The following is a 15,482-nucleotide window of genomic DNA, read 5'->3' as shown; positions in this document are numbered from 1 at the left end:
ACAATAGTGAAGTCCACAATCCACAATCCACAACAACAAAAATCCATCAGTACTCTGAGCCGGTGAGCAATAGCAAAAGACAATATATTATAAGCCACCACTGATTCATAATTATGTAACAACTTCATCATGTGAGGGGGATTTTTGCTGTGAGGCAATGTGAAAGATAAATATTTTTCCATCAGTGCTTGAGGAATATTTGCCCTAAGGGGGCAAAGAGAAACCTAACAGGGTTTAGGATATTTAAATCATATATTAATCAGAATACTAAGACAGGATTTTTTCACTTAAGAAATATAGCAAAAGTTAGACCTTTTATAACATTGCAAGATGCTGAGAAATTAGTTCACGCTTTTGTTTTCATTCAGCTAGATTACTGTAACGCACTCCTCTCAGAACTACCAAAAAAAGACATCAGTCGATTGCAACAAGTGCAGAATGCAGCTGCTAGAATCTTAACTAGGAAAAGAATATCCGGGCACATCTCTCCAGTTTTGATGTCACTACATTGTTTGCCTGTGTCATTTAGAATGGACTTTAAAATCCTGCTTATGGTTTACAAAGCTTTAAATAATCTTGCTCCATCCAATATTTCAGAATGTCTTTCACCTTACACTCCAAATCATAACCTTAGATCCTCAAATAAGTGCTTATTATTCCAAGAGCTAAACTTAAAAGAAGTGGTGAGGTGGCCTTCTGCTGTTATGCACCTAAAATCTGGAACAGCTTACCAATAGAAATTCGCCAGGCTAATACAGTGGAGCACTTTAAAAAAACTGCTGAAAACACATTACTTTAACATGGCTTTCTCATAGCTTCATCTTAGTTAAATCCTGATACTTTGCTTTTTCAATTAATTATCAATATCATTCATGGTGGCTCCACAATCTGTACTAACCCCTACTTTCTCTTCTGTTCTTTTTACGGTTTTCTGTGGTGGCGATCTGCTCCACCACCACCTGATCAAAGCACCGTGATGTCTTTACATTGATGGATTGAATGCCAGAAGTCTACATGACCATCATCATCAAGTTCTTCCATGTGAACCCTGAATACAATGAGGATTGATTGAGGTCATTTATGTTAGATAGAATGCCTAGAGGGGGCTGGGTGGTCTCGTGGCCTCAGAACCCCTGCAGATTTTATTTATTTATTTTTCTGTCCTCCCTGGCCATCGGACCTTACTTTTACTCTATGTTAATTAGTATTGCCTAATTTTATTTCTTATATATTTTGTCTTTTTTTCTCTTTCTTCATCCTGTAAAGTACTTTGAGCTACATCATTTGTAAGAAAATGTGCTACAGAAATAAATGTTGCTGTAGGGAATGTGCTTGTGGAACTGGGCGTGCATAAATTTAGAGAATGTGCTTACAGTAGGCTAGAGTATTAATGACATGTTGGAAGTTCCAGTACAGTGGTATAGCATGACATTAACTTTATTTGACGACAACAGGTTCCACAATTCTGGATGCAAAATTTAATTCAATATTTTCTCTGTATAAGATATGAGTAGCAGTTTCACATCCCTTTTCATAGCATGTGGGGCTGCGCAAAGCTTTGAAACAACCAGACCACACCCAGTGCTTCAGTGATGTAGGATGCTTCGGACATCACCGGTCATGTAGATGTAAAGCTTCAATACAAACTTACACAGTGGTTCAAAACATTAAACTGATACAAGCTTTAAAGCCTGGGTGTCAAATGTCCCATCCCTATCTTAGGGGATGTTTGTATTAATGTTTTATTGTACGAAATACACCAAATCAAATTCCATGCAACTGATATTGTTAAGATGATAAGGTTAAAAAGAAAAAAACACACACACACACACACAAAAGAAAGGGAAAAAAGTGTTAGTTAACATGTGTACAAAGCACAAGAAAAGTAGATGAACACTCCTTACTGCCCACTTCTTCAGTCTCTATGCCTAGCCATATACAATAAAAGCAGTCTGAGCAGGTAGCTAAGGCCTCCAGCCATACGGCACTGCTAAAACAATATTATAAAATGAGAAATGACTTTGTATTAAATATACATACTAAAGTGTAACTTTGTTAACCTTTTTTGCACAGAATCATTTCACCTGGAGCCATAATATCAGAAAAATTTTGCCAAAGGGTTATTCACAGCAAATTGGCTGCATTTGCATTCACCCCTGTTCGTCAAATTATTTACTGATAATTTGGCGGGTTTAGGAGAACTTTTTTCCCTAGCACCCCATAATGCTTTGCGAGGCCAGCATGACATCCCCCGGAACTGTAACAGTTAACACTGGATAGGACCACCCAGGGGGTATATAATGCTGATCATTGGCAATACAGACTCGGTGGGACTTAAGTGGTAGAACAGATAAGTAAATAATGCAGGTTCTCAAAATTTTATTTTTATGAAACATATACAGCATAAATAAAGAGGTATCTCTGCTTGTCGCCAAATGTGCAGGTTGATTTTTGAGTTCTACGTCAGTATAAGAGAAGGAGGTGCATGCTCTATGCATGCATAAGAAGCCACATGCAGATAAAAAACAAACCTTGAAGGAGCCCAATGCCCAACCCCCCAAACACTATGAAACAATAATAATGAAAGATGTATTACTATTTACGAAATGTTTCTATCTTTTTGATAGAAGAAGAAGTGCAAAGCGTCAGCATAGACAGTCTGGAGAGCCTTCAGTGCGACTTCAAAAAGTAGAACAAGCCAGCGATTTCAATCATGACACGCCACTTGGAATTTTCTGCCTTTAAAAGATCTATGTATTTTTTCTGACTTTTGACTATCTTTATGGAATTTACACTGCGTGTCTCCGACTGTGTTCTTTCTTCTTTGATCTCACAGTGGCATGGTGGTGCCGCAAAGCTCAGGTCACCTTTTGGTCACAATGATCGGTCCAGTGTGCATGGTCTCTAACTGCTGGGAGGACTTCCTCACCAGATTCTGGATTACTCCAATGGGTCCAAAAACATTTAGTTTGTTGCATTGCTGACTTTAAATTGGTCCAGTATGACTGAAGTGTGAGTTTGTCTTTTGGCATAGACTGGTGTTTAAGTGGACAGGCCCTATGATAGACTGGAAGGTTAACTGAAGTTTATTGTCTTGTCTGCATAGAACAATGAAACTTTGACTTGCATGTCATTATTTGTTAGATCAATTTTTTCAAAAGCCAATACATTTTTCTTAAGCTCCTGTTCATTTTTATGGAGGGTTTGAATATTGAAGATTCCAATTATGTGTGTTTCCCTTGTATCTTTTGATAAAGACTATTAATTTATCATTATGTTTTGTTGGTTCGGCAACAGGCTGCTCGTGGGTATGTCATGGAGTGTGGTTGTGTGATGTCATCAGTGTGACGATTTATAAGCCGACGCAACATGCTCTTTGTTGTTATCCAAAGTAGTAAATATTGAAAGAAAACTGAGCGTGTGTTCTTGTGTTTAGTTTTTGATTCTTCACCTTTTGTTCTGAACTTCCTTGCTACAGTTCTTGCCTGGTGTTTTGGTTCGGTTGAGCAATCTTTTGATTTTGACTTTGTACTGTTCTTTGTTTGTTTTAATTTCTTGGTCCCCTAACCCTGCAAAGACCTGGCACCTTGTCCAAGGATTCTTCCTACCTTGTACCCAATGCTTACTGGGACAGGCTTTGGTCTCCCTGCAATCTTGTTCTGGATATGTCGATTTAGGTAATGGATGGATAAATGGCTCCTTGTTCGCTCTGTATGTAACCTGCTGTTTTAACACACATGCACATACATAAGCATACATAGCATGCAGCATAGAGAGAGATGTGAAAAAGCATTTGCCTCGTCCAAATATACTCTGTTTTTACATATTTTTCACAATTAATGGTCTCAAGCTTTCACACAAAATTCAATATTAGATAAAGGAAACCTGAATAAACACACAATATATTTTTTAAATCATTACCTTTTTATTTAAGGAACAATGTTATCCAGCAACCCTTATCACCCATGTGAAAAAAAATGCCCTTATACTGTCTATACTCTGTTGAAGAACCTTTAGCAGCATTAATTATAACTAAACAAGTCCTATAATTTTATTCCACTCTTTCACATCGCTGTCGAGCAAACTTTAACCGACTCTTCTTTACAGAGCTGCTTTAATTTAGGCACATGTGTAGGTCTGAGAGTGGGAACTGCTTATTTCAGGTCCCACGCCACAGCATATCTTCAGGGTTTGACTAAGGATCACCAAAACGTGTTTCTTCTGAGGAATTCAGCTGTACACTTGTTTTTGTGATTTTGGTCAGAGTCTTGCTACATACCCCAATTATGTTTCAGGTTACATGGAGAACACCAGACATACTCCTTGATAATATTCTGATGAAGTGTAAAAGTCATGGTTCTTTCAATAATGGCAAGTCTTCCAGGTCCTGAGGTAGCAAAGCAACCCCACACAATCACATTACCACCCCCATATTTTATTGATGGCATGTTGTTCTTACTGCCGAACTCTGCGTTAGCTTTACATCATACATAGAGGGCCCAGTGTCATCCAGACTGTTCTACTTTTGGCTTGTCTGTCCACAGAACATTATTCTAAAACAGGGGTCCCCAACCCCTGGTCCGCGGCCCACTACCGGTCCGCAGCCGTCTGACAGCCAGGCCGCGAGAGAACTGCCAGCAACGGCGACTCACTCAGATTTTTCAGAACGCTTGGCGGGCGGGGCTTTGCAGCGGTGCAGAGAGAGGAGAGAGACCGAGGTGAGAGAGTATTACAACAAAGTATTTTTATGGTCCCGACAGTTTCCCCATATGACATGAGTCTATAGAAATCACGTTACTACGAAGTACATTCAACAGATGCTTTCATTACAACGAAGTGACCTTGAAATGCTTGAACGAATCATCCACAGAGCAGTTAGATCTGTGGTCGCAGCTCAGTTGTGCACGTTTGCACAATGATCCCCAAACAGAAACATTGTAAAAAAATCTTTCTTCGAACTTTCCTCGTACTGTTTTTTTTTTTTTTTGCTGTTTTTGTTGTCTGTGGTTTTCATTGATTCCTTTTGCTTATTGCTTGTCAACATTTGAAAAATATCCATTGGAATTTAACTCATTGTCACCCTCCTATAGAAACGGCAGACACGAAAAAAAGATTGCAGTGTTAATGTTTGTGATGTGCAATCTGTTGGATTGGCAAATGTAAAGCATATGTCTTTGTTATATGCAAAAAAAGAAGAAAAATCTCAGATTGCAAACGTATGCGAACTGCTTAATAACTTTAATAATAATAGAAATGTTATGTAAATTGTGTATAAAACTGCCCCCCCCCCCCAACCAATCCCCCCCCCAACCCGACCGGTCCGTGGAAAACTTTGCATCTAATAAAGTGGTCCTTGCTGTCAAAAAGGTTGGGGACCACTGCTCTAAAAGGCTTTGAGATAACTCAGGTGTTTCTTTGAAAATGTGATCCCAGCACTTGGATAACAAAGGTTTCTGCCATCCCACTCTCTCATGAATCCCATTTTTAACATTTTTATTCTGGAGTCAAGAACACTGACTTTGGCTAAGGTTAGACAGACCTGCAGTTCTTTGCATATTCTTCGGGGATCCTTTGTGACTTTTTTAATTAGTCATCACTGTGGCCTCTGGATAATTCTGGCAGGCAAACCTTTCCTGGGATGATTCACCAGTGTTCCAAATGCTTTTTATTTGGGGATAATGGCCCTTAATATAGTGCAGTGACGTCCCAGAGGCTTAGAGCCATCCGCAACAGGTAAGCTTTTTTTACCTGGTCTCTTCTGGAATTTGCTTTACTAGAGACATCGTGTTCTTCTAGAAGCATTCGCAGGGATCACTTCACTCACAGAGTAAGGGTCACTATGGGGTGAGAGGTCAGCTGTTGGAGTGAGTAACTAAGTTGACAATTACCTTTCACATGGGCAATAAAGGTGTGGGAAAACTTAATTTTAATTATGTTAAGTAGCAATTTAGAAAAGGTGTTATTATATTGTACATTTACTCTGCTTCCCTTCATCTAATATTGTAGTTTGTCTAAACATCTGATGTCATAATTTGTGAAAAACACAGAGTATGTTATAAAGAGTACAAATACTTTTTCACAACACAGTATATATACAAAATACAGTATATATTGCTTTTGTTTATATAAAGATATACACACACAAACTTTTATTTTACATTATAATACTTGTTATTTTGTTCAGTAACCTAGAATGTGCAGGACAGCCGAGGCCTTTAATTATGCTTTTTGTCTTTCTAAGGCACCGAGAGTTACCTATTTTCTAAATAGTAGGCAACTGAGTGCCAATAATACTCGGTGCCACCCTCACCACCCTCTGCAGTGCTTTATGATGCTGAGCCTAGCAGGTGCCGTGCCAGGATTTTATACATCCAGTCTGAATGGACTCTACAATGCACCATTTAGATGTTAATGAGAGCGGATGAAGAAATGCGAATTTTCCTATGATATCTGAGGAAGTGTAGATGTTAGTGAGCCTTGTGCACTCTGGGACCAGGATCAACAACCCAGCACAGAAGATGAATGGATGGATGAATCCAGTAAGCAGACTGATAACATTCCAGATGCTTACTGATATTGTTTGCAAAGTTGCAGTGCTAATAAAAGAAGACGTACAGTGCAGTTTAACACTAAACTAAGCCCCAATACCTCTGCAGTATGAAAAATGTAATCCTGCAGTAAGTAACGGGAAGTTCCACAGTGACATGAAATATCAGCGTCTTGTCATCTGTAACTTTATCATTACTGTCAATGTGATTTTTGTCTTAATGAGCTGCTACTCTCTTTACTGTTTTTTATGTAGTAGCAATATACCTGTGTACATCATTACAATGTGGGTGAAGTACAGTCCTTAGACAAAGAATAATTTATAAGACATTCTTTGTATCATATGCATCCAAAAGTCAATTGCATGCTGCCAAAACAATGAATCAAGTGAATAAAGAGCACAGAAGTGAAACTTACCTCCATCTGCAAGCAGAAACACAAAAATAACTGGCATTAATTTGCACAATAATAATAGAATGATATAATGCAACATATATCTGTTTTCATTTAATGTCCAAGTACAGTATCATAAAGGAAAAAAAAAAATTTGTAATGTTGCCGCAATTGTAAAATGTTGTAATTCAAAACCTTCATTGCTCACAGGTAACCATACTCATGACTTAAAGTAGAAAACTGCCAACACAGTCAAGTGACAAGATTCACAAAAGAAAGCTTTCACCTTCCATATTTATAGTCCAACATTTGGGCAACAAGCTGAAGATTAAAACCATTTTGCTTACCTTTCATGGCTTCAGCACATTGAATTAGTTCAGTCACGGCCCCTGCTACTCGCTTAGAGAATCCGGCAAGCTGCTGTTTCAATTCTGGGGTTGGTTTTTGAAGAACCTATTCCAAAAGCATTCAACACAGAATGTTTGATAATTATGGAAGTGAAAACCAACTGCTGTTTAGTTCTATTGTTATATCTGATTAATTTCATAATCCATGAGGAAGAAAACATAATCTGTTAAGTGTATCACAATACAAACGAGGCAATGGAGATCCTCTCAGTCAAATATCTTCTGTATTTCACAGATTTGCTGCATGATTGTTGGAAAATGCTGGTTCAGCTTTCTTGTGCCCACTCTTTGGCATCCATCCCTGGTATCTACATGTAGGGTCTCTTGAAACTGAAGATCCTGCCTATGTTTATAAATTCTAAAATAGATGATCTGATTATTTGTGACACTTCATTTACTCATCTTTGTTAAATAACTGCTAAAAGTAAGACTAACCTGCACAAGACAGGAGACCACAAGTGTAGGAATCAAGCGCAGAATTTAGAACATATTAGCACACTACAGTATAATAAATGTCATGTTTCACTCACTTGCAAAACTGGCAGATGATTTACAACAAATATTTCATGATAATATGGCAACATAATGCCAGAGGAGTTAGTAGGGGCATGAAAATAGAGAGAGGGTCTACCCACTGAAAGAATAACTTTCTGAAAAATGTTGGATATGAAGAGTAAAAGAAGGCCACCAAGTAAGCTCTATATGCTGTAAAATGCAAAGGATTCCCCAGAAAGCAATTCTCAGGGGGTACCAAGATAAGGAGTGGTTACTGGGGAAAGGCAAAACACGCTATAAACCCCAAATCACTTTAAATTTTTCATGCATTTTAGAAGCGTGCTGTCTGTCTTACAGCTCTTGTGAGGGGCTTTAGGTATGGTGGTCCATTCAAAGAACACCAAACTAGTGCTGAGTATTTTGATTCACTTTGCTGAATCGATTGTTTGAAACTACTCGTTTAAGTGAATCGATGCTTTTGTTTCATTTGATTCATTTTTAGGATTAGATGGCAGCACATACGTAAGGGGGAGGCGGTCGGTCATCAGAAATATATAATTTAATAATTCCTACTGTTACGCATGTGTGTCTGTGGATGACCTTCTGGGCTCATCTCAAGCAGGTACTACCACCCTGGGTTGAGAGGGGGCCCACTCGCTATCATTCTCCCTTTTTCTTCCCTCTGCAGCAGCAAGAAAGTACTCAGGGAGGGCAATTGACTCTGGCCCTTCTGATCTTCCATCTTTAAAGCCCACCACTGCTGGAATAAGGTGGTCAGTTCTGAAACTGACTGTACCATAGAGTGGAGCTCTGAAGACATTGTCACAGCCACACGGCTTTCTTTACCTCAGTTCTTAAACGAGGCTAAACAGGACCACCAAATCTCAACATTTTCCTGTGGAAACCTGCAGCGCCTTATTTGACCACAAAACATTTTTTGTGTACATACATAAATACACGTATATAGGTATAATTAATTATATATTTAGCACGTTGATAATTTATAAGACATTGCCCTGTTTCAGCTCACAAAGAATGACAATACACTTAAAATGCGTAAATAAAATAAGACGTCATGTTACAGGATCACAAGTGGACGAAAATCAAGCAACAAGTTCGTGGGTAATGATTCAGTTCACAAATCAAATGAATGAGAATCCCGCAAATGGTTCTCGGTTAATTACTTTTTCTTGATTCAAAAGAAAGAGAACTGTTTGCATGAAAATAAGCTATAGAAAAAAATGACGTTGTTGTGCAGCTGGTTCTTGGGTAATAAGATTAAGTCTTAACTCAAAAGAATCAGAAAAATGATACATGAACAGTACAGTCAATGAGCCAAAAAAAGTGTGTGCTAAAGTAAAGTTAAAAGCAAATAATTGTTAGACATCAGAAGGTTCACTTTTGTGTGGCTAATTTTTTGAATATACAAAGGGACACAAACATTAGTTTTAATACTGTTCATACATTTAGTATAAAAACAATTTCAATAGTGAATTGTGCGAAACAAAACAATGCATTCTAATATTAATTTGTGTTGTTACTGTATTGTACTTATGTGACAAATGAGAGAATCATCAGTGACAGTTTTCGTTTGTTGATATTGATTTAGTCTGAACTCAAAATGTTCATAAGTGAAGCAAATTCGGACTCATGATTCAGGCGATTCTTGCACATGTGCTTTAAACATATACCAGCGCCTGCAAAATGAAAGACAATGGCCATGCATGTGCTTTATTACTCCCATTGAGGTCTACTGAAATTGATTAGTTTGTGCTCAAAAATTGATTTGTATGATTCACTGAAAAGAGTCGCTCAAAAAGAACAAATTATTTGTGAGTCACCCGTCAGTACACTAAACCACTAAGCCCCAGTTCTGAGGCCAATCATGGGTCAGCCTTTTGGTTATTTTTTTGTTTTTTGTAGGCACCTCTAACAACCAGGAAGACCGAGAAGACTAATTCACTCTTAAAACAATAAAGAGTTTAATCCACCTCTTCCTGACAGCTTTTTGCACAGGTCAGCCATACTACATACAGTATAGTACAATTTGACTACTTTGACTCTGTTATCTAATGTATGTCAACTTATTATTATTTTTAAACATTTAATGAGCTGATCTTCTATAGCGTACATTAGAATTTTCAACATTTGAAAACTGCTAGAGTATCATGATAATCCAAATACTGTACTTTATTATGAACGTTAGGCTTAGTTTTCCACCAAGGTCAACATGAAGTGAACTCTTTACCAAATAGCTGTTGAACAGTTTATCCAAATAGTCTAATTAATAACTAGGAGATATCAATTGCTGCAGTCTTTAGTCATATAAAACTGCTCACCAATAGAACATGCTCCAACAGGTCAATATAGCACATGGTACATTCAGCACCAAAACGCAGGGCCCGTGTTCTCACATCTTCACTCACCTCCTGGTGGTAAGCTGCTTGCTAAAATTTTAGAGAAAAAGAAAAAAAAAATCTGTCAACTGCTCCACTATGCAGTCATAAGGCCTATCATGTACTTTGCAGTTAAAAAAATTAACTCACTTTCAATAAAAACAGACAATAAAACATAGCATATAAAATCTTCCTTCAACTAAGTGCATGGTGATGGTAAATTTTTATACACACGTATTTGTATTGCTTTTTATCTCCTTTTGTGTTTGGAATCCTTCATTGGGTGAAGTAACAACGGAAAAGAAAAACAAAGACAACAAAGAGAAGTGACTGGCAGAACAGTTCATCACAATAAGTGCACTCCATTCCAAGTTTCGTTTTTAGGTTTTAGATTTCTTCATTGACTTTAGGCAGTTTCAGGTCACTCATCACCTTCTATAAAGAGTAAAGACAACAACAGAAAAATATGGAGGATGAGTGTAAGACCAGGGCTTCAGTTAAGGGATACGAGTGTTCATATTTAAGTCAAAGTTACTAAGATTACACTGCCAATGAATTCTCTCTCAGCATTGCACACTTTCTGTGGAATGTTGTGCACATGTACAATAAAAAAAGTTACTTTTGCTGAGGATATGTTAATAAAAGCATTGAGGACATTTTTGAGTGACTAAACGTAATTAGCAAGTTTCACTTTTTCTTTCTAGAAGGCTGGTACACAAAATATAATATACAGTAACAAGTCAGTTCTGAGTTGTGATTCACAGCAATTTCAAATGAACCTTTAATAATTTTTATCAGACATAGTGAAAGGCTGTGAGTGATCATAAATGTGAAATGTTTTCCGTGATTCTTGCCTAGTTGTCTACAGAGCAGAGACAGCAGTCCACATCTGGGCCTCAACATTTAATAATGTCAAAATACAAACCAATTCCCAGCAAAGCGCTAATGTGCGCCAATATCAAGTTGGATGCTCCCTCTCTCCTTTAGCCCAGAGATCTCAGCATCCATGACTTCCAAAAACAATTTCAAAATTTGATTTGTTAGACCATAGGAGAGTTTTCTACTTTGCCTCAGAGAAAGTGGAGATGTTTCTGGATCATGTCTGTACTGTATATGTATTCTTCTTTGGATGGTAGAGTTTTAAGTTGAATTTGTTCACAGAAAGTGGCATTCAGAAGTGTTTTTGAGACCATGCCGAGATTTGCACCTACAGAATTGTGTCTGTTTTTAATGCAGTGCTGACTGAGGGCCCGAAGATAATGGCTATCCAGTTTTGGTTTTTGGCCTTGTCCCCGTTTAGTGAGATTTCTTCGGATTCTCTAAATCTTTGAATATTATGTACCATAGATGATGAAATCTGCAAATTCTTTGCACGTTTATGTTGAAGAATGTTATTCTTACATTGCTGCACTATTTGCACACGTAGTCTTTCACAGAGTCGTGAACTCCGCCCCTTCTTTACTGCTGAGAGACTCTGCCTCCCCGCGATGCTCTTTTTATAACCTTTTCCAACAAATGTTGCCAATTAACCTAAATAGTTGTAAGATATTCCACCTGGTGTTTTGTTTTTGTTTTTAGCATTAAATAACTTAAATTAAATAACTCACTCTTTTGTTGCCCTGTCCTAACTTTTCAGAAATGCATTGTTGGTATGAAATTCAAAATGAGCATATATTTTTCATAAACAATAAAATGTCTCAGTTTCAACATTTGATATGCTGTCTTTGCTCTATTTTCAATTAAATATGGGTTTAAATGATTTGAAAAATCATTGCATTCTGTTTTTGTTTACATTGTTCACAGCATCCCAACTTTTTTTTTGGAAATAGATAGATAGATAGATAGATAGATAGATAGATAGATAGATAGATAGATAGATAGATAGATAGATAGATAGATAGATACATGGGGTTGTATGAGAGCATGCTAGGTATCTTTAAACATTTTTATTAGTAAAAATGCTTCAGTTTAGAACACAATTTCATATGGCAAATTAATTGCATACATAAATTGTGAAGAATTAACTTCAACATGAAAAATACCAAACATATCATTGAACAACTTTGTGAAGGCACAACCTGAGAAATAATATAAGTGTGGACAATGAAAAAAAAAGTAAGAATGACCAAACTCAAACTTTGATCAAGTAGGATTCTGGTAAAATAACGAGAATAATAATTTGTAAGAATTTGGGTCAATTTTGTTTAATAGTTTAAATAGTTTAAATAATTTAATAGTTGTTGAATCTACAGAAATAAATAATCCTTTGGAGTAGGGCACCCCGTCCAGACTAAGACTGAAGGCCAATAGCAAGCCTTAATAACATGGAAACAACAGCCTGTGATAGTGCAAGTGTTCACTTTCATTGCAGAATTTGACACAGAAGTGAGCTTTAACTCTCTTATTTATACTAAAGACTCTGGGAGAAGTGTAGGAGAATGCCAGTGAGGGGTGTCAAATAGCTTACTATAAGTCCTCAAGAGTCTTAGGGAGCAGCAAAGGATCCTCCATTTTATATGTGGTCACCTGCCACATATGCTGAGGACAGGTCAAATGGGGTTGTCAGATAAGCTGGGGCTAACCATTGCAGGAGCAGCCAAGGTTCCTAGAGACAGAACTCTGAGACAATGGCTAAAATGTAGCCAGAACAAATTCCTAATCCCAATTGTCCCTCAAAGTGCCCTGCAAGAAGCCCTAACGTGTTAAAAAGCCACCTCATCCTGCAGCTAAGTTTGGAGTCAGGAAGAGAGAGGGACAAAGAACTGCCAAATGTGAAGGATGGACAATGGAGGTAAAGCGGCTTGTCTGGTCTAGGAGTCACAGTCTGGGGTGTGTGGATAAGAGGGTAATCCACCCAACATGTTACAGGGAGATGTTGTAGTAGGTGTTTATTATATGTACTGTATCTTTACTACTCGTCTACTTGATCTGCCCGTTTGTTTTCCCTTCCTGCTATTCATTTTTATTACAACAAGATTATTTTTATCTTAGATTTTGGCCTCCTCGACCTTATTTTGGGTTAGAAAACAGCTTGTATGCACCCTGATCATCTTCTAATTTCACTATTGACAGAGAAATCAGATCAAGAAAAAATAAAGTGTAATAGGATGAAATTTGCTCTTTTATACACAATGAATTTCCTCATAAGGATTTAGGCAGCCAAGTGAAATTTATAGTTTTTTGTTGTGTACTGGACATGTTAACAAATAACCCTTGCTGGGTTAACTTACATCAGGAATCTTCTTGATTAATTTATATTTGCTTTGGGAAATCTAAGTGCCATTCTGCTTTGATAAATGTCCATATTCATGCCACTTATCAGATTGTTTTAGATTGCAAAGCAAACTTAGCAAAAATCAAACGTGTTAAGCTCAAAAATGGAACATTTTCAGCAAACAGGTGACAAAGTTTGCTACAAACTTTGTAACACTGTGCTGAAATTTAAAAGGAAAACATCAAGAATGCATTATCATACGTAAAACAAGCCAGGTCAGACTGCTGCAATGTGCTGTAATGGTAGAAAGGAGCAATGAAAAACTACTGACCAGTGGTCAGAGGAAACAATGAAGAGGGGGTGTACACCCTAGTGACAAACTACGGCGCCCACGTCATTGAGTAAGCAATTGTACACAAATGGTTTCTACACCCCGGGCCAATAAATTCTCATTCACTCACCTGCTAGAGCTGAGATTTGACCGATACTCCACTATGAGAATACCTGCTTCCTTTAATCATGACTGTTACTTGTTCTGTTTGATGCCTGTTTTTTATTATAACTTTGATTTGTAATTAGTAATTGCTTTTTTATAACTGTCATATCTTTATTTGGAAAGTTGCTCCTGCTGTGTTGTTGTACCGTGTACAGTCTGCAATGTCACTGCTTGTTCCTGCATCAGAAGGACTAGCAAATACTTTTCATTGCACTTTAAGATAGAATTGAACTGAATTACATTTATTTGAAGTTACTTACTAAGTCACATAATTTCCATACTTTTTTATTATGCAAGCTATTATTCATTTTCATGTTTATAAATCCTTTTTGTTCACAGTGTGTTCTTATTTGTCATTACTTGGCTATAGTAAAGGCAACAAAGAATGAACAGAATGACAACAGATGTTGGATTGGAGCAGCCACTTCAATGACTTTTACATCTCTTAATACATTTTTGGTATATTTTATTACAAAGTAACAGAAAGAGAGATCCAGCCCCATTCATCACTTTGAACCATGTGCATACAGTACCTTACAGGTCAGTAGCATATCGGCAATTGCCTTGCGGCTCAAGTTGGCTGTTGCTATCACATCCTCCTGTCTTGCTGAGTTGCCGGCTGCCACCGCCTTGGCAGTTGCAGTAGTGATTCCTTTTGTCATGCGTATAAATTCTTCGGGTGTTGAATTTTTTTCTGGCACCTCTTTTGACTGAAAGACCTGCAGAAAAACATGTTACACAGATTTGTGTAACCAAAAAAGGCCTTAAACAAATTTTCTGGGCTAATCTAAACTACTTGATTAACACAATGAGATCAGGTTTCCCCAAATGAAAAGGTATTTTGCAATTTTACTAGTTAAAAATGAAGGATGAAAGACCCAAAGTGATGAAACAGCAGCTTCAGTGAAGAAAACGACCAATTATTCCAGGGCTGGGTTGCTGCCAGAGCCTTCTAGATCCCCCTCATTTTCACCTTGTGGTGAACTGTGCAGGTTCACTGGACCCTGTGTTACTTTTAGCCTCCCTGGTCTAGTAATGTTCCACAGAGACAATACACTAGGTTCAGTCAAACAAGGCATACATGACATTATGTTTCTCCTGCAGTTCATCAAAAGTTAGTTATTGGTTAACCGTTAAACCTGAATACTCGATGTATGTGAAGTTACATTTGCAATCTATTTTATTTATTTATTTTTTAAATTATTCGGTCAACTGTAATCATATATAAGTGAATAGTTGCCTAGAATCAGGGGCCCTCAACTTTTTTTTTCTTGGACTACCACCCCCAGAAATTTAATTACTTCAAAGCAAGTTTTTTTTTTTTTGGTCTTAATTTGTTTAGTACTGAATTGTTGTTAGGCAAGGGTGAGAGTTCTTAAAAACATGTAACAGATACAATTTTTAGAAGGCTTAATAATGTATTGCAGATAGTTTTTGCATTTGCATATCTTTGAATTTTTTTTTTTCTTGTGTATATGTAATTTTGTCTAGAGGTTTACTTACCTCAACAGTGACATTCGTGTCTCTGGTGACTC

The 15,482-nt window shown here is 37.3% G+C and overlaps 1 protein-coding gene across 2 annotated transcripts in view; it reads right to left on the bottom strand.

Annotated features, from left to right (window-relative positions):
• tln2b (talin 2b) overlaps positions 1 to 15,482 on the bottom strand; it is a 316,938-nt gene that overhangs the window by 53,238 nt on the left and 248,218 nt on the right. For both annotated transcript variants that reach the window (XM_028823593.2, XM_051920301.1), the window contains 3 exons: positions 14,481 to 14,666; positions 10,181 to 10,288; positions 7,287 to 7,392 (listed from right to left, as the gene is read on the bottom strand). In XM_028823593.2, the coding sequence (XP_028679426.2) occupies positions 7,287 to 7,392; positions 10,181 to 10,288; positions 14,481 to 14,666 (400 nt within the window). The remainder of the gene's footprint in view (positions 1 to 7,286; positions 7,393 to 10,180; positions 10,289 to 14,480; positions 14,667 to 15,482) is intronic.

The sequence above is a fragment of the Erpetoichthys calabaricus genome, chromosome 17 (genome assembly GCF_900747795.2).
Source record: "Erpetoichthys calabaricus chromosome 17, fErpCal1.3, whole genome shotgun sequence".
Classification (NCBI taxonomy): Eukaryota; Metazoa; Chordata; class Cladistia; order Polypteriformes; family Polypteridae; genus Erpetoichthys; species Erpetoichthys calabaricus.
Note: the sequence above shows the minus strand (reverse complement) of the source record. Positions and strands in the feature narration are given on the sequence as shown.